The sequence below is a fragment of the Syngnathus leptorhynchus genome, chromosome 7 (genome assembly GCF_054491065.1).
Source record: "Syngnathus leptorhynchus isolate UIUO chromosome 7, UIUO_Slep, whole genome shotgun sequence".
NCBI lineage: Eukaryota > Metazoa > Chordata > Actinopteri > Syngnathiformes > Syngnathidae > Syngnathus > Syngnathus leptorhynchus.
The window spans coordinates 13,801,946-13,827,526 of NC_141201.1; the positions used below are offsets into that span (position 1 = coordinate 13,801,946).

The 25,581-nt window shown below is 44.0% G+C and overlaps 1 protein-coding gene across 1 annotated transcript; it reads left to right on the forward strand.

Moving 5' to 3' along the window:
- Positions 1 to 915: 915 nt before the first annotated feature.
- LOC147054841 (ATP-binding cassette sub-family G member 4-like) lies at positions 916 to 20,754 on the forward strand. The gene is made up of 16 exons (XM_085916242.1): positions 916 to 1,062; positions 3,433 to 3,639; positions 7,002 to 7,242; positions 8,378 to 8,495; positions 8,712 to 8,844; positions 8,937 to 8,987; positions 9,382 to 9,527; positions 10,229 to 10,352; positions 10,952 to 11,066; positions 11,157 to 11,299; positions 11,759 to 11,857; positions 11,963 to 12,131; positions 12,219 to 12,319; positions 13,099 to 13,257; positions 19,929 to 20,047; positions 20,239 to 20,754. Exons 3-16 carry the CDS (start codon positions 7,011 to 7,013, stop codon positions 20,462 to 20,464), a joined length of 1,935 nt encoding a protein of 644 aa, XP_085772368.1. The 5' UTR covers positions 916 to 1,062; positions 3,433 to 3,639; positions 7,002 to 7,010; the 3' UTR covers positions 20,465 to 20,754.
- Positions 20,755 to 25,581: the final 4,827 nt, after the last annotated feature.

Here is a 25,581-nt window from a genome sequence, read left to right on the forward strand (position 1 = left end):
GTTCACAAGTGAGGGCAGGATGGAGCGTGAGATCGACAGGCGGATTGGTGCAGCGTGGGCGGTAATGTGGACTCTGTACCGGTACATCGTGGTGAAGAGAGAGCTGAGCTAAAAGGCAAAGCTCCCGATTTACCGGTCGATCTACGCTCCTACTCTCACCTATGGTCACGAGCTATGGGTCGTGACCAAAAGAACGAGATCCAGGATACAAGCGGCCGAAATGAGTTTCCTCCGCAGGGTGTCCGGGCTCTCCTTTAGAGATAAGGTGAGAAGCTCGGTCATCCGGGAGAGACCCGGAGCAGAGCCGCTGCTCCTCCACGTTGAGAGGAGCCAGATGAGGTGGCCCGGGCATCTCATAAGGATGCCTCCTGGATGCTTCCCTGGGGAGGTGTTCCGGGCATGTCCCACCGGTAGGAGACCCCGGGGACGACCCAGGACGCGCTGGAGAGACTATGTCTCTCGGCTGGCCTGGAAACGCCTTGGGATTCTCCGGGATGAGCTGGATGAAGTGGCTGGGCAGAGGGAAGTCTGGGAGTCCCTCCTAAAGCTGCTGCTCCCGCGACTCGACCCCGGATAAGCGGAAGATGGATGGATGGATGGATGGATGGATGGATGGATGGATGGATGGATGGATGGATGGATGGATGGATGGATGGATGGATGGATGGGTTTCATTCCCAAGAGGTTGTCAATAGTAATTCCCAACATGTTGTACTTATGTACTCTTTCTTTATTGTTAGTTGTACTTCCTTGTATATGAAGCGATTCACTTCCCATTATGTTAAACTGTCATGTTGTGGCATGGTCGAGGAGCCAAACGCAAAGAATGCAATAAAAAGTAATTTAATTCAAAAGATGCAAAAAAATGCAAAACAAGGTAGTTTGATAACCAAACATTCCTAAAGAACAGAGGTCCAAAATCACGACAATCAAAACAAAAGTAACTTAAAAAAGACTAGGAAATAGGTTAGAACACGAGGAGGTGAACAAACAGGATGACAGACGACGTGACAGGGACACAACAAACCGATGATGGACAACTGGACAAAACACGTAAACGAGGTGGGTAAACGAGGCACAAAAGGACACAATAACCTACAGAGACAGACACAAAAGAAACACAAGAAAAACATAAAACTATATATTCTAAAGGAAAACCAAATCAAGGAATCATTGTGATGGCAAAATGAAGCCTTATGAATTGCCGAGCTTCAGAGAACTGGTGACTTGTGATTGGTTATAACCAGAGACCTGGCAATTGTGATGTCATTTTCAGTCGACAGCAGGTGACAAAATGGCCGCCCCCCGTGATGGACAAAACTCATGCTTAACTCATATTTCTCACACACGCACGCACACACACACTCGCACACAGACACACACACACTCGCACACACATTTTAATCAGTGTTCACCTGGTGGGGGCACATACAACATATTGTTAAGAAAGTTTTGGGGTTGAATGAAAAAATGGAGCAACTTCAAATGAATTAGCATCATGGAATTGGTTTCAACTTAGACGTTTCCACTGTGTTCTCACACATTACTCATAATACATACTCACTGGTTACCACGTCCGCCTCACAGTTCGATTCCACCGGCCCTCCCTGTGTAGCGTTTGCATGTTCTCCCCGTGCTCGCGTGGGTTTTCTCTGGGCACTCCGGTTTCCTCCCACATCCCCAAAACACGCTTGGTAGGCCGATTGAGCACTCCAAATTGCCCCTAGGTATGAGTGCAAGTGCGGATGGTTGTTCGTCTCTGTGTGCCCTGCGATTGGCTGGCAATCGGTCCAGGGTGTCCCCTGCCTACTGCCCGATGACTCCTGGAATAGGCTCCAGCACACCCACAACCCCCGTGGGGTCAAGAGGTATAGAAAATGTATGTATGTATGTAAATACTTTGACTTGAGGTGTATCTGCATACAGTATTTGAAGACCTTTGACATCATCATTCCATGATTTAAAGAAATAGTTATTACTGCAAGTATACAACTTGGTCAGTCAAGATAAGATCATCATTTCTTAAGAAAATGGCTAATTACATTTTTTTGTCTTTGGCACTTTGACCAGTGAAAAGGTTGAACAAATTGAGCCTGTGAGAAGCCCTGCTCCTGATGAATTGCTGTTTACAAAGGCACTAGTGACTAGATTTAAGTGACTCAGGACTTGTTACTTGGAGAATGATTTCCCCTTTGGCAAGTTGATATTACTGAAAGCCACATGGACCAAAGAGAAGACAAAGTCAAAATATACATTGTATAGACATTTCACGTCTAAATTAGTACGGGTCACATCTAGCTGCATGCTCAGTTTTGGAGATACTCCACAAACTGATGTGGACGAGTTGTGTCTTGTTGTTTTTTTGCCACATTCCCAACCATGAAGGAATTCGATTGTGACTCCAACTTCCACATAATGTGTCATTGCAGCTGTAACATGTAACATACCTCAAGGCATGTTAACTCACCGAAGGAACTGGAAATTTCAAATGAAAAAAAATCAAATTATAGTAACAATACAACTAAATTTTCCATCCATCCATCCATTTTCTATACCGCTTTGTCCCCACGGGGGTCGCGGGTGTGCTGGAGCCTATCCCAGCGGTCATCGGGCAGTAGGCGGGGGACACCCTGAACCGGTTGCCAGCCAATCGCAGGGCACACAGAGACGAACAACCATCCGCACTCACACCTAGGGACAATTTGGAGTGCTCAATCGGCCTACCAAGCATGTTTTGGGGATGTGGGAGGAAACCGGAGTGCCCGGAGGAAACCCACCCGGGCTCGGGGAGAACATGCAAACTCCACACAGGGAGGGTCGGAGGTGGAATCGAACCGGCACCCTCCTAACAGTGAGGTGGACGTGCTAACCAGTGCACCACCGAGCCGCCTCTACAACCAAATTTTGTGTCAGAATATTGTTCTCCAACATGTTACCATAGTAACTAGCAGTTTTTTTGTTTTTTGTTCCTTGCTAATCAGACCAGAAGCACCTACCGAAGGTCAGAAATAGTCTCTGGGATTAAGTTCAAATGTAGTCTTGCTGGCTGCTACCCGACCATATGATAAGATAATGTACTCATCTCTGTGCATCCATTTTTAAAAATTCCAGTGATTTTAATTAGCTTAACCTTTTTTGTTTTCCCCCTGAGATTCTGACACTCTCTTTATTCAGTTTTAAACGGGAGCTGCAGTTTAAAGAAATACTGTAATAGAAATACTCATCAGAGTTGACTGCAATTTTTGAATGAGCAAACACTGCATTTGTTTTTACTTATGGTAACTAAGACATCAAAGTTAGCCTATCGTACCTCTGTGTAAAGTTGTCATTAAAAATAAAATAAAATAAAATGGAACTAGAAATGAGAGCAAGATAAGAAGGGCATTAAAAAACATTTCCAAGAGGTGTTGCTTAATCCCTCATGTGACTCAGGTATGTTAGAACAGCCCCTCCTCCAGCCATCTACAGTATCCACCTACCAAGTCAACCCGAGTCGACCTCCCGCCCACATCCCTCCTGTACTAATGCACCCTGTAAGCTGGCGAGAAGAGATGGTGTAGAACACTTTTGGCTGGATACTGAAGACTCAAGACGCGACTGCCTCATCATACTCGAACTTCATACTTGTCAACAAATAACGTAAGAGCAACACCCAATTTTCAAATTAACTTGAAGTACAACCTTTTTCCCCTCTGTTTTTGTTTTAAATATTGTTTTAGATAAAAGCAGATACTTAATGTCACACAAGTTACCCATTATGGATAATTATTGTTTTTTTAAAATACCTTTTTACTTAAATCTCTTAAATTTATGTTACCTTTTTATTTCTTGTATTGAATGTCAACGTTAATTCCAGTAGCAACTTAAAAGTAAATCTGGTTAAAATAACCACACTGGACATGGATCAATGGTTGTTTAAAACGAAGCAATACAATATTTCTACATTATTTACACAACAATTCGGATGGAATGTGTATGCATCTGTAGCTTCAATGAAGAAATGGTTATTTTTGTTTCCCTATTTAAACCTCCTCAGCAATTGAGCATACAAAGTCATGGGAGGCCTACATTTTAGCCTATTTTGCTTTGTCTGATTTCAGTATACAGTGTTTCTAACACAGTTTTCTCGTGTTAACATAGGGGCAAAATCACTTCATAGACCTACTGTTAACTGTTACATACTGTTTATTACCATAATAATTCTAAAGTATTAAAAATAAAAAGCATCAAACCTATAATTAACCGTTTGGCTTCAGGATTTTGTGGTAGGCTGAAAAATGTCTTGTTCCATTAATAAGTCATCCAGGGCTTGAAGTGGTAAAACAGTCGCAGTTGAAAATTCTCCGGAAATGACAAGGTGCCATCCGCGGTAGATTATTTTACAGTTTGCCATTGTAGGGATAACCAACCTTATTTTTTTTTTTTTTTAACCTTGTAGAATTCACACTATTATGTGATTAAGCGGGCGGCTCGGTGGCGCAGTGGGTAGCACGTCCGCCTCACAGTTAGGAGGGTGCCGGTTAGATTCCACCTCCGGCCCTCCCTGTGTGGAGTTTGCATGTTCTCCCCGTGTCCGCGTGGGTTTTCTCCGGGCACTCCGGTTTCCTCCCACATCCCAAAAACATGCTTGATAGGCCGATTGAGCACTCCAAATTGTCCCTAGGTGTGAGTGCGAGTGCGAATGGTTGTTCGTCTCTGTGTGCCCTGCGATTGGTTGGCAACCAGTTCAGGGTGTCCCCTGCCTACTGCCCGATGACGGCTGGGATAGGCTCCAGCACGCCCGCGACCCCCGTGGGGACTAAGCGGTTCAGAAAATGAATGAATGAATGAATGAATGAATGTGATTAAGCTTAGCAATTAGCATAGTTTATCCGTGTTTCCTCGTTCTCCCTTTCTGAGAACCACACTTGTCACAAATGTACGTAGTTTATTTGCCACCATAGAGGAGATGGTTTCAGATTTAGGAGCGACTGTGCAACATCTGTAAATAAATTATTAGCCAGCCGAAACTAGCACCCCAGACAAGCTTTTTACGCCGATTGGCAGTTGATTCTTAGTTGTGCTGTTCAATGTTTTGTTGAGCACTAAATGTCAATTTTGCATTGCAAACTTTGATGCAAAACTGCATATTTTGAGCTTTGTAGCCTACAGTATGTACCGGAATATACATATTGCCCAACCATTTGAGGCAATTACTGCAATGAAAAATGTTGTTAACTTTCAGTGACACTATGAGCAAGTGTTTAGACCTTTTCCTCATTAGAAAACTTCTTCGTTTGTCTCAACTTTGAAGGATGCTTTCTTTGACCGCGTGTTTTAGTTCTTTTTATCGGTTCAATAGGGTTTTGATCAAGGCTCATACAAAGTCACTTCAGAATAGTCTGATGCTTTGCTATTCTTGGGTGGTTTTAGCTTGAGTGTTTTGGGTCTTTTTGCAAGACTCATGACCTGCAACTGAGAGCAAAATCACTGGGTCGCACATTTCTCTCTAGAATACATTGATAGTCTTCATCATTTCATCACATTCTCTACAGACAAAAAAAGTTCCAGTTTTGCAGTTATGTTTTGACTGTCTATTAAGCATTCTCTCAGAACCTTTGTGATTCGTCAACATCCGGTTTGGCAAATTCCAGTCTCGCGTTTTTATAATTTTTTCTTTCAAGGACAAATGCTGTGATCTGACACGAATGTACCTTGACCTTGGAGTTCACCTTTAATTTCTTTGGAAGTTGTTCTGAGCTTTTTTGCTACCTTGTGTGTTATCTGGCTCTTTAATTTGTCATAAATGTTCTTCTTGCAGCCATGTTCACAGGGATCTACATTCCTTTGGTTTTTAAATTTCTGAATTGTATGTGCACCTGTAGTCACAGGGACATCAAGATGATCATGTTTGTGTATACTTTTCTTTATGATGTCATGAGACGACTCTCATTTGCTTCCCTGGTTCATGTTTAGGCTGTGTGACTGATTATAAGTTTGAGGACACCTGTGGACAAACCTTGGTGAAACAAGTTGCTATGGTTAAATAATTTGCACTATCTTCTAAATTCTTTTGTACAGGCCTGTTTCATGAGTTTGTTTTTCAAAACTAATTCTCCTCAACCACAAGTATAAAGAATGATTTTTATTTGTTATATCTTAAGCAGTTTTTTTATTCATCAGGTTCAAGTTATATTTGTGACCGCTGTGGGATTTTCTTCTCTTAAGAGAAGGGTGCCAACAATTTTGTTCATTTGGTTGCAGTGAAACATTTCAAATGAGATTCAGGCGTAACTGCACTTGAGGTGCTGTGATCCAGGGCCATTGAGTTCTTCTCCCCGTGGACTGTGGCTTTCGTCCAGAGTACTCGCCAGGTTGACTTGTGACATGTTGGCATGAAATGTGTCTCCCCTGTTCCCTGCTCTCTTTTTATCCGAACCTTTTGTCACCTAAAAATGAAGGTTGAGACCTCCCACTCTATGCTGTCAGTAAAATGAGTGTGTCAAAGTCTGAAGTCGGGGGCAAGTGAAGGAGTACTCATTTCCCATACATTAGCTTGGCTTGGCATTCAACATGAGTCTGCAGACTTTTCCCAAGGAGGTAACTGCTGCCCCTCCTGGCCCCAACAGATCAAGGCTGGAAAAGAAAGTTGATTTTAATCCCAGAGAGGATTAAGAACCCCCATGAAAGCTTAGATGAGACCTCTGCCTCAAAGAGGACAAATTACTGTACCACCTCAGACTTAAGAACCGCTTACACAGTGGTAGATTATAGCTCCATATTGATGTGTGATCAAGAGTTTGACTACATATTTCTGCTACTTAGAGTCTTGTCAAGGGGATGGAATTGGATTGCAAAACTCATTGCAAGCATAGTCGCCAAATTATAAAGATTAACTGCATCAATTTAATTTGGGTCAATTTTGAATTGCAACTCATCTGATAAATTGACTCATGTACTTCCAATGGAACCATGTTTCAAACCACCTACTTATCGCTTTTACTATTATTTTATGCTCATAGGAGACGAATATGGATAACAAGGCGTTGGAACTCGACTCTGTGAGCGTTTCCATAGAAGACAGCATCATTTGTAATGGAGGTACTCAGCAACAGGAGACTTCCATGCTGAAGCTAAAGAAAGTTGAGAACCAGATCACAGAAGCACAGCGCATCACCCATCTACCCAAACGTTCACCTGTAGACCTTGAGTTTATTAACATCTCTTACACCATTCAGGAGGGATCTTGCTGTAAGAGGAGAGGTAACCCATTAAACACATTTTACATACGAATAGTTTTGTCAGTCATCCATTTGGCTTTTGGTTTGGTTCCATTTATCAGTTTTCACTGAGCGGTGAAAGCTTGTGAAGGTGGTGTATATTAATTCGCCAATGTAACAGCCAACCATTAATTGGAAATGAAATGTTATGAGTAACTCATAAAATTGAACACAAAAATATATTTTTTATACATAATGTTTCTATTGACTTATTTATTTTACTTTTATATTTACAGTGATAGAGGGCGGCTCGGTGGCGCACTGGGTAGCACGTCCACCTCACAGTTAAGAGGGTGCGGGTTCGATTCCACCTCCGGCCCTCCCTGTGGGGAGTTTGCATGTTCTCCCTGGGCCTGCGTGGGTTTTCTCCGGGCACTCCTGTTTCCTTCCACGTACGAAAAACATGCTTGGTAGGCCGATTGAGCACTCCAAATTGTCCCTAGGTGTGAGTGCGAGTGCAAATGGATGTTTGTCTCTTTGTGCCCTGCGATTGGCTGGCAACCGGTTCAGGGTGTCCCCCGCCTACTGCCCGATGACGGCTGGGATAGGCTCCAGCACACCCGCGACCTCCGTGGGGACTAAGCGGTTCAGAAAATGGATGGATGGATGGATTTACAGTGATACCTCATTTATTGCTGGAGATGTGTTCCAGAACCACCCACAAAAATCAAAATTCCGCAAAGTAGAAATATACATATGTATTATTAAGGTATTTAAACAAACACGCGATATAAACACACCACCTCCTGTGCTTGAACCCAGTCACGTCCGCAGTGACACACATTGCCTAGAGGCACGCCCCGCCCTATCAATGTGTGTTTCGATGCCGTTCACCTGTCACTCATCAAGCCACGAAGAAGTGCATTTGTTAAAGGTGAAGCACAAAGTAGCAAGGGATCACTGTATTTTTTTTATTCTTTATTACTTTTAGTCTTACAGTTACTTGTCTTGAACTTTCTTGTTTACAAACAGATATTGTACAACATAGGCTGTCCATTAACAATTTTCATTCATAACTTGACGACTTTGATGAAATTTTAATTTACTGTTTTGACATACGGCATATGAATCCCTAAATGATCAATACCATGTCTATCTATCCTCAATATTTTTATTAGGATTCAAAGCCTTATTGAAATGCATCTCTGGGAAATTCTGCAGTCGGGAGCTCGTAGGAATCATGGGTCCCTCAGGTGCTGGAAAGTCTACCTTAATGAACATTTTGGCAGGGTACAGGTGAGCTAATCCACCTCTAATGCTAAAGTTTATTTCCATAGTATTTGCCATGACTTAAATCAGCGCTTTTTAAAGTACCAAGTACAAATCAGATTTTTTATCAACAATCAAACAAATAAATAAAAAAAATCTGGCAACTCTATTATTGTACTGTTTTTATCTCTTGGACTTGGGTATTTTCTGTCCCCGTTTGAATGTATCTTTTATTCTGATTAGGGGAAAAGGAATGAAGGGTCAAATCCTTGTAAACGGGAGACCCAGGGACCTGAGGTCATTTCGTAAAATGTCATGTTATATCATGCAACAAGACATGCTGCTGCCACATCTTACTGCACAAGAAGCCATGATGGTAAGCAGTTATAGATTATATTTAAACATTTATATAATGCATCTTCTTGCCGATTTTCACTTTTTTTTTTGTATTGTGTGATTATATTACAGGTATCAGCCAATTTGAAACTCAATGAGTCTATGGATGTGAAGAAAAAACTGGTAAACTAAAAAGAAAACATACAAAATACACAGGGGCAATTTATCAAATTCTGGCAATTTATGACATGCTCAAAAGGAATGCTGCTGTGTTCATATTTGGGGCATCCGACACATAGCTGTATGTGGTCACAGTGAGGACCAAAAGTAAAGTAACTGTGGTGTGTTCATCTTGAAAAAATTGAATGTTCTACATACAACGATGTGCCAATAAGCTAAAATTTGATGATTATCACACTCGTGGCGTGCAACCAAGGACTTTTGCTAAGGACTGCCAAGCGTTCACAGCCCACGCTGGAATTTGTTTGCTTGAACGAAAGGGGATGTGCGCTTTAATGTCAACTAGGATTCCCCCAATTGATTTTTCGCTCTCTTAATGTTCATGTTTCTTTGATAGGTTAATGAGATTCTGATTGCCTTGGGGCTTCTTGAGTGTGCTCATACTCGTACCAGCTCATTATCAGGCGGTCAGTGTAAAAGGCTCGCCATTGCCCTTGAGCTGGTCAACAATCCACCGGTCATGTTTTTTGATGAACCCACCAGGTAAAAAAACACAGTGTAAATACAGACAGATGCATACATGTATTTTAAATTGCATAATAACAATTTGGTGGTTCAAAAAAAATAAAACAAAACAAAAAAAACAGTTCCACATAGTTACAGAAGCCAAAGTTCAGATGTTGCATTTATTAGAAGCTGCCAGATGTAAACATGCTCTCAGGAAAATTATTTAAGTCACAGTGATGATGTTAGATGACCATTTCTCACAAATTAACATTTTACTTGTGCAGTCATAAATTAAAACCATGTCACAAACAATGGGGTGTAATCTTCAATAGGGGTTGAACAACCTCAAGATTTAATTTGTAGTTGATGCTGAGGTCATATTCGTCAAGTCTACTTTTTTTCCATTGACAAATTGCTTAACCAATACAAAATAATATTCAGTCATATTATTTCATAATCTTTTTAGGCAGATGTTGTGAATCGGGTTAGTTGCAGTGAGTCACTTGCATGATGAACAAAAATCAACAGAAGAGCACATGCACAAACACCAGAAGAGACATGTTTATCTGTATAAAAGTCATGACAATTCAATAAGTAGGTATATGACAATTTAAGAAGTGACACATGTTATGGTTGTAATGGCCCCTTACTGTAGAGAAAATGATGAATAAGCATGCCTGTTCCTTTTCACCACACTTTCCCTATGCTCGTTGAGTTTGTTTTGTTTGCTTCTGCAGTGGCTTAGACAGCACATCGTGTTATCAGGTTGTGTCCCTCATGCGTTCTTTGGCGCTGGGAGGAAGGACTATCATCTGCACTATCCATCAACCAAGCGCTAAACTCTTTGAGATGTTTGACAAGGTATACATTATTTCACAAAAAAGCACACACTCACTCAAACATGGATTCAAATTTGTGATCATACTTGTACCGTATACATGAATTCATTAATTGTTTTATAATTGTTCTTCCAAGTGATTTGGTTAACCCATTCAGGGTTTGACATACAGTTTTATTACCTGGTTTGTCCTTTTTTACCTGGTTTGTCCCTTTTTCCATCTCTCTCTCTGTTTGTTTTCACAACACTCATCAATCATCCTTCATTTGCCCTGCCCTGTTGCCTTTGTTACAATATGAGTCACTCATCCAACCACAGGATGAGAACATAAGAAGTCATTCTGAGAACCTGTTTTTTTCTGGGATTACTTTTCTTTCTATTTTAGATCTTGTTTCATACCAGTCCTCAAGATAACCTTGTTGACCTTTTCATTGTATTTATGAGAAAAGTAAATATTGATTTCACTTCATTGTTTGTCGAAGTTTTTGTGACCTTTGCTTCTCCATGAATCTTAAATACCTTGGAGCCCTCACACCCCACAAATTGTTTTGCACAGATTTATCCTCCATAACATCTCCCTCCCCTAAAGAGCTATTAATTGAACAAATCTGTCCTTTCACAGCTCTACATCCTCGGCCAGGGTCAGTGTATCTACAAAGGCACAGGCCCCTACCTTATTCCCTACTTGAAAAGACTGGGACTTTACTGTCCCACCTATCATAACCCTGCAGACTTCAGTAGGTCTATTATGACTTTTTTTTAATGATCAAACCTCTTAATATTTCCCTCCTTTTGATTTGCATTACATCTCCCTGATTCTGATTCAGTCATTGAAGTGGCATCAGGAGAGTATGGAGACCTGAACCCAGTTTTGTTTGAAGCAGTCCAAGGAGGAATGTGTGCAACAGAAGACAAAAAGAACCAGTGTGGTACCAATGGCTCATTGGTCTATACCACAGAACATTCCAAGGTGGGCAGTAAACAAAGTGTTGCTGTGCATCAAATTCTGAATGATTTTTTGTTCCCTTCAACTAAACAAAGGAGCACACTGCTTAATTAAATCAAGGCTTTTTATGAAAATAGATTATGTTTGACAGCATAGCGAAGAACACAACCAAAATCTTAAACCACTATACACACTATAATCAAGAACGAGAGGCTCAATTAAGGATAAAACTACAGTTGGGGATATTACTTTTGTGTCATATGTCAGAAAAGTGGTATGAATTTCAAGGTTATTTATATTTATTTGATTTGAAGGTGTAAACTCTGCTGATTTATAATATAATATATAATATTTAAAAAATAAAACTTGCTTGAAGAAACCAGAGTCTTTGTGGGGACAAATAAGCAGGCGCAAAATTAGGTCTAATTCTCACGATTATGTGCTGCAATAAAAAAAAAAAATACCTGTCTCAATTTTGCTCAGGATACTGGACACATAGAAAGACATACTTTTGCTACAAGCACACTGACACAGTTCTGCATCCTCTTCAAGAGAACCTTCATAACTATTTGTCGAGACCAGGTAACTGATTATAATGCTCTACAAATACTTATTCAACATGAAGCATAAATATACCAATATAGTCTTACTACAATGAAAGATACAAGTTTTTTTTTCTGATTTCAGGTTTTGACCCACCTCAGACTGATGTCCCACATTGTCATAGGTGTGGTGATAGGCTTGCTCTATCTGAACATTGGTAATGATGCCAGCAAGGTGCTTAACAACACTGGATTTCTCTTCTTCTCAATGCTTTTCCTCATGTTTGGAGCACTCATGCCAACTGTGTTAACCTGTGAGTATTAAAAAAGAAAAGAGCAGAGCGCAGTCACCTCAGCATTCTCATGATTCTGTCAATCAGTGTAGGTACTTTCTATTTCAGTTCCTCTGGAGATGTCAGTGTTTTTGAGGGAGCATCTGAACTACTGGTACAGCCTGAAAGCCTATTATCTGGCCAAGACCGTGGCTGATATTCCATTCCAAGTGGGTTGGCGGTAATTGAGCCTTAGATTTAAACAATCAGTTGTCCACATTACTCTACAGCAGGGAACCAAAGTATCTGTAGAAAACTCATGCAGACACAGGGAGAACATGCAAACTCCACACAGGGAGTGCTGGAGGTGGAATCGAACCGGCACCCTCCTAACTGTGAGGCGGACGTGCTAACCAGTGCGCCACCGAACCGCCTAAAGTAATAACAGGCATTACATAAAAGCACATGTATCCTAAAGTATGTATAGTTACAATGCCGACTTAGGAACACAGTATATTTTAGTTACAATGCCGACTTAGGAACACAACTTTCGTAAACAGGTACCTGGTACCAGCAGGACTGGTCAGCAGAATTGTACAAAAAAAGCTATGGTCTGTGGGCACCAGGTAGCTCCCAAGGACAACGTGAGTACCCCGCAGGCTTGCTCTAAAAATAGCTCAACACAAACGGGGCGTTGTGATTTGCTAATAATGTTGTGGAAGCTATCAATTGAAAATGTAAATGTATATCAAATGGGTTAAGCTCGCATAACGTACTTCCCAATTTAAAATAGAGGCTGGTGACCCCCATGTCAATATATAGGATACATACTAGCTACAATAGTCAATGTGACTACAAATAAAAGCTATGACTGTCCAATGAATAAAAGCAGAGACTACAGGCAGCAGCATTGCAAGTGGTGATAGATCAATAATACTATACTATAGGCATTATATTCATGTAGGAATGAAACTTGCAGTATTATAATGATGACAATATGTCATTTCAGGTGATCTGCCCCATCATGTATTGCAGCATCGCGTACTGGATGACAGAGCAACCTCCTGAGGTCAGCCGCTTCCTCCTCTTCATAGCGCTGTCCATTTGCACTTCTCTGGTTGCACAATCCCTCGGCTTGCTAGTTGGTGCTGCGTCCACCTCACTGCAGGTACTCTCGCTCTCTGTCTGTCTGTTTGTCTGCATATATATATATATATATATATATATATATATATATATATATATATATATATATATATATATATATATATATATATATATATATGTACAACTTAAACTTTCCTCTATATTGCGCATTTTTATGGCTGATGCGACTTGTATTCCAGAGCGACTTTTAGTCCGAAAAATATGGTATATACACATGATCCAGCAACAACAGGCTAAACGATACGGTATGCTCACGTGACATAAACACCAACGAGGAGCTGAGAACGGGACAGACGTAACATTAACAGTGATTCAAACAACTATAACATAAAGAACACGTTTATCAAACCATCTGTGTCACTCCAAATCATCAAATCCATCGAATTCTTTGTCCTTTGTGTAAACAACGCCGTGTGTGCGAAACACCGCTGACGTCGGACTCAAGATTCAAGATTCAAGAAGAATTTATTCGCCATGTTTGAGCATGCCAACAAGGAATTTGACTTCGTTACATCACAGTCTCTGTTCAACATTTAGGTGACTTACAACTCTCAGGACATGTGAAAATGACAAATGACAATATTCTCAGCCATCCCCTGATCTTAAACTCCCATGAGGGCAAGGAAAAACTCAAATCTTCGACTAGGGGAAGTGAGAAACCTTGAGAAGAAACCACAGATGGGAGGGTCCCTCTTCCAGGATGACCAGGCTTCAATGGATGCAGAGAAGACACAAAGTACAAACAGTGTAGACAATCCAAAAAGGTGTGGAGAGCAGGATGTTATTGCACAGCAATGACTCTGAGACTCTAAGAGTGGTGTGAGTTCATCAGAGCAACAGCTTAGGGGAAGAAGCTGTCTCTGTGTCTGGTTTTGGCATACATAGCTCTATAACGCCGTCCGAAGGGGAGTAGTTCAAACAGACTGTAACCTGGGTGAGAAGGGTCTGTAGAGATGTTGCTTGCACGTTTCCTGGTCCTGGACAGGTACAAGTCTTGGATAGATGGGAGGTTGATTCCAATGATCTTTTCTGCAGTCCTGATTGTCCGTTGCAGTCTGTGCTTGTCTTGTTTGGAGGCCGATCCAAACCAGACAGTGATGGAGGTGCAGAGGACAGACTGGATAATGGCAGTGTAGAAGGTCTTCAGCAGCTCTCGCGGCAGGTTGAACTTCTTGAGCAGTCTCAGGAAGTACAGCCTCTGCTGGACCTTCTACCGGACAGAGTCTATGTGGCCGGTCCATTTCAGGTCCCGTGAGATTGTAGTACCCAGGAACTTGAGGGTGTCTGAAGAGAGTATAGTATTACTGCGGATAGTGAGGGGTGAAAGTGGTGAAGGATCTCGCCTGAAATCCACTGTCATCTCCACGGTCTTGAGCGGGTTCAGCTCCAGGTGATTTTGGCTGCACCAGTGGACCAGCCGCTCCACCTCTTGTCTGTACGCAGTCTGATCACCGTCCCAGATCAGTCCGATGAGAGTCGTGTCGTCTGCATACTTCAGGAGCTTCACAGCAGAGTCACCTGAGGAGAAATGGTTGGTGTAGAGTGAGAAGAGCAGTGGGGAGAGGACGCACCCCTGAAGGGCGCCAGTACCGGTAGTACTGGTACCAGATGTGATGCTCCCCAGCCTCACACGCTGTCGCCTGTTGGTCAGGAAGCTGGTGATCCACTGACAGGTGGAGGCAGGCACCGCGAGCTGGATGAGTTTCTGTTGGAGGATGTCAGGAGCGATTGTTTTGAACGCCGAGCTGAAATCCACAAACAGGATCCTGGTGTACGTTCCTGGGGTGTCCGGGTGGTGGAGGATGTAGTGCAGTCCCATGTTGACCGCATCATCCACCGACTTGTTTGCCCGGTAGGCAAACTGGAGGGGGTCAAGCAGGGGGCCCGTGACATGCTTCAGGTTGTTCAGCACCAACTTCTCGAAAGATTTCATGACCACAGATGTCAGAGCGACTGGTCTGTAGTCATTCAATTCTGTGATGGCGGGCTTCTTGGCCACTGGAACGATGGTGGAGCTTTTGAAGCAAGAGGGCACCTCACACAGCTCCAGAGAGCGGTTGAAGATCCGTGCAAAGGTGGGCGCCAGCTGCTCAGCACAGACTTTCAAGCAGGAGGGTGACATGCCGTCTGGGCCCGGTGCCTTCCTGATCTTTTGTCTCCGGAAAACCTCTCGCACTTCCTCCTCACGGATCTGGAGTGCAGGCACGGCCTCTGCAAGAGAGAGATTAGGTGACAGCGGTGACGGAGGTGTGGACAGAGCGGTTGTGAGGGGAGGGGAGTATGTTGATTGTGCTGCAGGAGGTCCTGTTGTGTGGGAGGACCGATCAAACCTGCAGTAGAACCTGTTCAGCTGGTTAGCAAGCCTTAGGCTCTCCACAGGACGGGGGGTTCGTTTCTTGAAGCCCATGATGCTCTGCAGACCTTTCCACCCTGTTGAGGGATCAGGATTGGCAGAGAGGTGTCTCTCCATGCTCTCCCCGTAACACTTCCTGGCTTTCTTGACCTCTCGGTTCAGTGTGTTTCTGGTCTACTTGAACAGGTCCCGGTCGCCGCTCCTGTAGGCTTCCTCCTTGGCTTTGTGCAGCCTCCTGAGGTTCGGTGTAAACCAAGGTTTGTCGTTGTTGTATGTGCAGAAGGTCTTAGTCTGCACACACAGATCCTCACAAAAACAGATGTATGATGTGACAGTGTCAGTGAGTTCGTGCAGGTCTGAAGTTGCAGCTTCGAAAACTCCCCAATCTGTGCGGTCAAAGCAGGCTTGGAGGTCCTGCCTTGACTCCACTGTCCACTTCCTCACAGTCCTCACTACAGGCTTAGACGTTTTTAGTTTCTGCCTGTAGGCCGGGACCAGATGAACTAGACAGTGGTCCGAGAGTCCTAAAGCTGCACGAGCCGCAGAGTAGTATGCATCCTTAATTACGGTGTAGCAGTGGTCCAGTGTCTGTGCCCCTCTGGTGGGACACGTAATGTGCTGTCTGTATCTGGGAGTTCGTGTGCGAGGTTCGCCCTGTTGAGATCACCCAAAACAATGATTAGTGAATTTGGTAGAAGTTTCTCCATGTCTGTAACCTGGTCGGCCAGCATCTGCATGGCTTCACTCGCACGCGCGCATGGTGGAATGAAAACAGCCGCCATGACGATCGAGGAGAACTCCCGTGGTGAATAGAACGGCTGGCAGTTTATGAAGAGTGTTTCTCGGAGAGGGCTGCAAGACTCTTTCAACACCGTGACATCAGTACACCAACGTTCATTAATGTAGAAACAGAGTCCACCTCCCTTTGATTTTCCGGTGAGCTCCGCGCTGCGATCTGCCCGCATTAGCGGAAACCCCCCTCCACGACGTCGTGGGGGGTGCGTCCGGTAAACCACGTTTCAACAAAACACAGCGCGGCGGATCTGCTGAAATCAGTGTTCCTTGAAGTGAGGAGCAGCAGTTCGTCCATCTTGTTCGCCAGGGAGCGAACATTCGCCAGATGAATTGATGATAGGGCAGAGTGGAACCCTTTCTGCCTCAGCTTTACGAGGGCTCCGGCTCGTTTTCCGCGCCGTCATCGACGTGCTAGCTTGTATAGCACCGCCCCTCCAGCTAAAATCTCCGGCAAACAGTCTGAATCAGAGAGGACAGGAGAGAAAATACCAGAAGAAGACTGTCAGATGTTTAACAGCGCTTCTCTGGTAAAAGTGATCCGGGATGGACAGCAGAGAACACACAAAAAAGCAGAGAGCGACCCACGGAGACTGCCGTACGCGGCGCCATCTTGGAGATCCTCATCGTCAGTTACAGTTCCAATTATTCACCAGGCCCATATAACTAGATATAAACTATATATCAAACTATAATATAAACAACAATTTTATCGAACCATCCGTGTCACTCCAAATCATTAAATCCATCAAAATCTTCGTCCTCTGTGTCACTTAAAAAAAAAAAAAAACAGCTGCAGACTCCGGAACTCCATGTGGTGCTGACATCAGCCTTGTCGTCAGTTGCGGCTCCAATTATTCACCATGCCCATATAACTAGATATAAACTATATATCAAACTATAATATAAACAACAATTTTATCGAACCATCCGTGTTACTCCAAATCATTAAATCCATCAAAATCTTCGTCCTCTGTGTCACTTTAAAAAAAAAAAAACAGCTGCAGACTCCGGAACTCCATGTGCTGTTGACATCAGCCTCGTCGTCAGTTGCGGTTCCAATTATTCCACAGATCTACGTATATATTATAGTCACTCCCCGTATGCCGCCGATTGCGGCTGGGACTCCACGTATGCCATCGATTGCGGCTGGGACTCCCTGTATGTCGCCAATTGCGTCGCGGACTCCCCGAATGCAGCCGATTGCACGCGGACTCCCCGAATGCCGCCAATTGCGGCTGGGACTCCCCGTATGCTGCCGATTGCGCCAGGGACTCCACGTATGCTGCTGATTGTGGCGCGGACTCCCCAAATGCCGCCGATTGCGCTGCGGACTCCTTGTATACCACCGATCATGGCTGGGACTCCCGGGGAGTACAATATAGTTATACACTATATATACTATTTAACTATATTGTAACAGTACCAAAGTACCAGGCAAGACGTGGGTTTGGTAACCGGCTCTAAATTTCACAAAACAAGAGCTCAACATATGACCCAACTCACAGTGCTATAGGCAAGCGCCTTGGATCGCCCCCCCCACTTCCTTCACGGCCTTGCTAAACAATCGGAAACTACTGAATTCTAACAACATAGATGTTTTACTCTAAATTAACTATATATCAAATAACATAAATAACAAGTTTATCGGACCATCTGTGTCACTCCGGAAGTCAGCGAAAGGAACTCATTGTCAGTGAGGCTCCAATTATGCCACAGCCATAGTGCGGCCTCATGCGTTTTAAAAAGAAAATAACATGTGAAGTGATCAACTATACTAGTAAGTAATGTGTTAATGATCAAGTAAAAATTTGTGAATAATTACACATATGTCACTTCTGAGTTTAAATCGCCACCCCACCCAAACTACACTGCTCAAAAAAATTAAAGGAACACTTTGAAAACACATCAGATTTCAATGGTGAAAAAAAAAAGTTGTATATCTATACTGATATGGACAGTTTAATGTCTCAGGAACAAAAGAATGCCACATCTTTTGATGGAAATAAACGTTTTCAGCCTACAGAGGGCTCAGTATGTAGACACCCCAAAAATCAAAGTGAAAAAATGATGTGGCAGACTCGTCCATTTTGCCTAAATTCAATTTCTGCAATTCAAAACTCTTTTCAATATGCTTGTATGCATGCTTGACAACGTCGCAGCATGTTCCTAATGAGACGGCGGATGGTGTCTTGTGGGATGTCCTCCCAGATCAGTCTAAGGGCATCAGTGAGCTCCTGCAAAGTCTAACGAGCAACCTGGCAACGTCTGATGGACCGAAACATTATGTCCCAAAGGTGTTCTATCGGGTTTAGATCAGGTGATCGTGAGGGCCATTCAATTGTGTCAATTTCTTCATCCTCCAGATACTGTCTGCATACTCTTGCCACATGAGGCCGGGAATGTCGTGGATCAGGAGGAACCCAGGACTTACTGCACCAGTGTAGGGTCTGACCATGGGTGCAAGGATTTCATCCCGATACCTAATGGCAGTCAGACTGCCGTTCTCTAGCCCGTAGAAGTCTGTTCGTCCCTCCATGGAAATGCCTCCCCAGACCATCACTGACCCACCACCGAACCGGTCATGCTGAATGATGTTGCAGGCAGCATAGCGCTCTCCATGGCTTCTCCAGACCCTTTCACGTCTATCACCTGCTCTCATCTGTGAAAAGCACAGGGCGCCAGTGGGGGACTTGCCAATTCTGGTGTTCTTTGGCAAATGCCAATCGAGCTCCACGGTGCTAAGTAGTGAGCATAGGGCACACTACAGGATGTCGTGCCCTGAGGCCACCCTCGTGAAGTCTGTTTATGACTGTTTGGGCAAAAACATTCACACCAGTAGCCTGCTGAAGGTCATTCTGTAGGGCTCGGGCAGTGCTCAACCTGTTCCTCCTTGCACAAAGCAGCGGATATCGGTCCTGCTGATGGGATGAGGACCGTCTACGGCCCTGTGCAGCTCTCCTAGAGTAACTGCCTGTCTCCTGGAATTTCCTCCATGCTCTGGAGATTGTACTGGGAGACACATCAAATCTTCTTGCAACAGCACGCATGGATGTGTCATCCTGGAGGAGTTGGACAATCTGCGCAACTTCAGGAGGGTTAAGAAATCGCCTCATGCTTCCAGTCGTGATAATGACTCTTGCTAAAGGCAACACTTGTGGAAAAACAGTTAAAAAAGATCAAGAGAGAGGAGCTTGAAATGCCCTCCACCTGCAAAAGCAGTCCTGTTTTGGGGACCATCTTGTTGTTGCCCCTGTAGTGTACCTGTTGTTAATTCCATCAACACCAATGCAGCTGAAAGTGATTAACAACCCCCTCTGCCACGTGCCTGACCCAAACCTTATCAGAAAAGTGTAATTGAATTCATCCCATACCCTGATAAAAAAAACTGTTCCTTTAATTTTTTGGAGCAGTGTATTAAAAAAAACTTGACTTAGAGTCCGATAAATACGGTATATGATATATCTGATTTTCCTTTAGGTTACTTTGTGTTTGTAACTACTGCATGTCTATGTACCGGTTCACAGGTGGCCACATTCGTTGGACCCGTGACAGCTGTCCCGGTGCTACTTTTCTCTGGATTCTTTGTCAACTTTGACACAATTCCAAAGTACCTGCAATGGACCTGTTATGTGTCATATGTCAGGTGTGTGCAGTATATGTATCAGAACATATCAAGGAGGGCATTGCTATCTGCTGCTCAGTAAATGTTTGATTAGTTTTCTCTCAACAATATTCAAATTCATCTCTTAAACAAAAACATTAGTTTACATTGGGGTTTTTTCTTGCATTGTTTGCCAGAAGAAAACGTATCATGTTTTCTAACGTCCCTCCCAGGTATGGTTTTGAAGGAGTGATTCTGTCTATCTATGGGATGAACCGTTCTGAGCTGGAGTGTCCAGGCAAGGCGTGTCGCTTTCAACAGCCCGAGGAGGTTCTCCAGCTGTTGGACGTAGAAGATGCAAAGCTCTACATTGATTTCATTGCGTTGGGCGTTTTCTTTATCCTCCTGCGGCTGGCCACCTACCTTGTTCTCCGCTATAAGATAAAAGCTCAGCGGTAGCTTGTTTTACAGAAGATTTGTACTGTTGCCATTCCAGACCAGGCCATCATTTACACAACCTGAAATACCCTCTTTTACCACATTGATGTATTTTTTATTTTTACTGCACACATCGCTGCTAAAATATTTGCTGAAGGTGTCAATAATGTTTGATTATAAACTTGTATTTTACCTCAATACACCAGGCTTACTCTTCTGTTTTTAAACATCCATCCATCCATCTTCTTCCACTTATCCGGGGTCGAGTCGTGGGGGCAGCAGCTTTAGGAGGGACTCCCAGACTTCCCTCTCCCCAGCCACTTCATCCAGCTCATCCCGGGGATCCCAAGGCGTTCCCAGGCCATCCGAGAGACATAGTCTCTCCAGCGCGTCCTGGGTCGTCCCTGGGGTCTCCTACCGGTGGGACATGCCCGGAACACCTCCCCAGGGAGGCGTCCAGGAGGCATCCTGATGAGATGCCCGAGCCACCTCATCTGGGTCCTCTCAACGTGGAGGAGCAGCGGCTCTACTCCGAGTCTCTCCCGGATGACGAGCTTCTCACCCTGTCTCTAAGGGAGAGTCCGGACACCCTGCGGAGGAAACTCATTTCAGCCGCTTGTATCCTGGATCTCGTTCTTTCAGTCACGACCCATAGCTCGTAACCATAGTCAAATCTGGTAAATCGAGGGCTTTGCCATTTGACTCAGCTCTCTCTTCACCACGACGGTCCGGTACAGAGTCCGCATTACTGCCGACGCTGCACCAATCCGCCTGTTGATCTCGCGCTCCATCCTTCCCTCACTCGTGAACAAGACCCCAAGATACTGGAACTCCTCCACTTGGGGCAGGATCTCATCCCCGATCCGGAGAGGGCATTCCACCCTTTTTTCGACCGAGGACCATGGACTCGGATTTAGAGGTGCTGACCCTCATCCCGAACGCTTCACACTCGGCTGTGAACCGCTCCAGTGAGAGCTGGAGATCACGGCCTGAAGAAGCCAACAGCACCACGTCATCTCCAAAACGCAGAGACGCGATGCTGAGGTCCCCAAACCGGACCCCCTAAACGCCTCGGCTGCGCCTAGAAATTCTGTCCATAAAAATTATAAACAGAATCGGTGACAAAGGGCAGCCTTGGCGGAGTCCAACCCTCACTGGGAACGAATCCGACTTACTGCCGGAAATGCGGACCAAACTCTGGCATTGGTGATACAGGGACCAAACCGCCCTTATCAGTTGGCTCGACACCCCGTATTCCCGAAGTACCCGCCACAGAACCTCCGGAGGGACACGGTCAAACGCCTTCTCCAAGTCCACAAAACACATGTGGACTGGTTGGGCGAACTCCCATGCACCCTCGAGGATCCTGCCGAGGGTGTAGAGCTGGTCCACTGTTCCACGGCCAGGACGAAAGCCACACTGCTCCTCCTGAATCCGAGGCTCGACCTCCCGACGGACCCTCCTCTCCAGCACCCCTGAATAGACCTTACCAGGGAGGCTGAGGAGTGTGATTCCCCTTTAATTGTAATTCTTCTTAAAGAGGGGAACCACCACCCCAGTCTGCCAATCCAAAGGCACTGTCCCCGATGTCCACGCAATGCTGTTGAGGCGTGTCAGCCATGACAGCCCCACAACATCCAGAGCCTTTAAGAACTCTGGACGGATCTCATCCACCCCCGGGGCCCTGCCACCGAGGAGTTTTTTAACTACCTCAGTGACTTTGACCTCCGAGATTGGAGAGTCCGCCTCAGAGTCTCCAGGCCCTGCTTCCACAATGGAAGGCGTGTCGGTGGAATTGAGGAGGTCTTCGAAGTATTCTCCCCACCGACTCACAATGTCCCGAGTCAAGGTCAGCAGCACACCATCTCCACTGTAAACAGTGTTGACCGTGGACTGCTTCCCCCGCCTGAGACGCTGGATGGTGGACCAGAATTTCCTCGAAGCTGCCGTTCGGTGCATAGACACAAACAACAGTCAGGACCCGTCCCCCCACCTGAAGGCGGAGGCAGGCTACCCTCACCCTCACCGGGGTGAACCCCAATGTGCAGGCGCCCAGCCGGGGAGGCAATAAGTATGCCAACACCTGCTCGATGCCTCTCACCGTGGGCAACTCCAGAGTGGAAGAGAGTCCAGCCCCTTTCGAGAGGGCTTGTACCAGAGCCCAAACTATGTCTAGTCGGAACTTTTCTGCCTCACACACCAGCTCGGGCTCCTTTCCAGCCAGAGAGGTGTCATTCCATGTCCCTAGAGCCAGCCTCTGCAGCCGGGGATCGGACCGCCAAGGTCCTCGCCTTTGGCCGCCGCCCAGCTCACTTTGCACCCGACCCCTTTGTGTTTTTAAACATTTGGAGTTTAATCAGAGCAAACTCAACAGAGCATAAAGGTATTTTGAACATCAAGCATGGGTGTGCAGTTAAGCCTCCCCTCGAAAAACAGTTTACATCATATAATGTAGGACTGATACATATATCAGCTCAAATGACTTTAGAAATCAATTAATTATTTTGCTAGATGGACTGTTTTTTATTATTTGTAAATTAATTAATATAATCATATGTTCTCAAATGTTATATTCTACTTACAATATGTAAAATTCTTTCAATGTGAATGAAAATGTAATGTTTTTTTGTATAATTATCTCTTTCTGTTTATGCACTAACATACAGCATGAGTATTTAAGACAGAAATAAATGAGTGTACTTTTATTTTTTTTTTGTACCTACACAACCAGGACATCATGCAATTATGTTTGGTGCTAAATTTCATGATCAATATGAAAAACACAATGCATCTGGACTGCACATTAAAAGGAGCACTTGGAACATGGCCAAAAACTGGAAGCAGCTTTATATTGCATTTAACATGATGATTTTTTTTTTCAAACTATTTTTTTATATGTATTTTATGTTTTTTAGCTGGACTGCATTTCTAATAATTGAGAATATAATAAACAATGATTTGATTAATTTGACGGAATGTTTCAAATAATTCATCACTCACGTATGACTTGTTGACACGTATGACGTGTTGAATAATGTGACATTTTTATGTCTTAAAGCTCTTGATGAGGATTTTCCATATATAATTTTGTCTTCATTATGTCAGATATCATCAACCTAGCGTAATTTTCGGACTATAAGTCGCGGTTTTTTTTCTTAGTTTGGGTGGAGGGGCGACTTATACTCAGGAGCGACTTATATGTGAATTTCTTCGAAAATTTTCAAAATTAAAAAAAGAAAAACAAAAAGGGAAACCGCGATAAACGAACCGCGATGTAGCAAGGGATTGCTGTAATTTGAACTGCAAGCGACGTCACCCGTGCCGCGGGGCGGTTGTTTACATAAAGGGCAAAGGATTCGATCACGGGATGACGAAGGGCCTCACGTACTACCGGCATCATTAGCGGCTTTGTTTGTAAGTGACACGGAGGACGAAGAGTTTGAAGGATTTCATGATTTGGAGTGACACAGAAGGTTTGAAAAACTATTATGGCTTTTACGCACGGCCGGTCCGACGGAGCTCTCTTTCACCTCCGTGGATGGAAGTCGAGGGCCGGTGCTCGGCCAGGTGGCTGTCCGGGGACGGTGGATGGGGCTCGGACATGGCTTTTACGCACACCCAGTCATACTCTACGGAGCTTTCTTTCACCTCCGTGGATGGAAGTCTGGGGCCGGCGCTCGGCCGGGTTGCTGTCCGGGGACGGTGGATGGGGCTCGGACATGGCTTTTACGGACGCCCGGTCCTATTCTATGGAGCTCTCTTCCACCTCTGTGGCTGGAAGTTCAGTAATTGTTGCCTCGTTGAACTCTTGTTTTGTTAAATAAAGAGCCGTTTACCAAACCCATGTCTTTGCTTGTACTTTGTTAACGCTACAGTATAGTTATATACTAGATCTGTGGAATAACAACGAGGCTGACTTCAGGGCCCACGCACGGCGTTGTTGACAAAAGACAAGGAATTTGATCGATGGATTTAATGATTTGGAGTGACACAGATGGTTTGATAATATTGTTGTAATATAATAGTTATTTGAAATATACTTTATATATCGTTATATGGGTCTGTGGAATAATTAGAAATGCAAATCTTGACGAGTCCCACGGCGCGTGTACGCAGCATTGTTTACATAAAGGACGATCGATTGATTTAATGAATTGGAGTGACACAGATGGTTTTATAAACGTGTTATTTATGTAATAATCGTTAGAATAACTCTGAATGTTACGTCTGGCCCGTTCTCAGCTCTTCGTTTGTGTTTATGTTACGTTAGCATACCTATCGTTTAGCGCGTTGTTGCTCCTTCATGTCTGTTCTTGGTGTTGGATTTTGACAAATAAATTTGCCCCAAAAGTGCGACTTATATATGTTTTTTTTCACTTTATAGTGCATTTTATGGCTGGTGCGACTTCGAAGCCACTTATAGTCCGAAAATTACGGTATATTAAGCCTGCCACCGTTAGTTTTCAGATCTATGTCATACATTAAGCAGGCACAACACTACGCCCACTTGCACTTGCAGAATCATATTCTATAATACGGTGACACTGTCACAGAGGCAGTTTTTTTGCCTGGTCTGAATTGTCTGTGATGGAGAACTGTACTGCAGGGAAGAAGAAATGCAAATTCTCACCAAAAACTGTACGGATGTTGAGGGAAAAAAAAAATATATATATCTCTATCGATCTACCCCCTGTATATATGCTGCAGAACACATTGCAGATATGAATTAGTCTGTGAATGGGTGAATGTGAGACTGTAAAGAGCTTTGAACACCATGAGGGTATAGATAAAAGCACATTATAAGTGCCATTCCTCTAAAAATGCATGCAATGCTTACACCCAGCTAGATTTGTGAAACAGCAAGGCCGTGAAAGGTGAACTGCATATAGCAAAGCAACACTGCATTTTAAAATCATTTAACGGGTGGGCTAAGTGTGATTGCCACATGCAGCCAGCCTGTAGACTGCCTCCAACTACTGATAAGAAGCTAGACATACAGCATTATGTTGCGACATACTGCTGCACTACGGCCAAATACACTCACTAATACTTTGTATAGACTTTAATATGTCAATCAAAATCTGTTTAAACACAAAATATTTGATACATTTCATAAATCTATTTTTAATTTCGGTTCA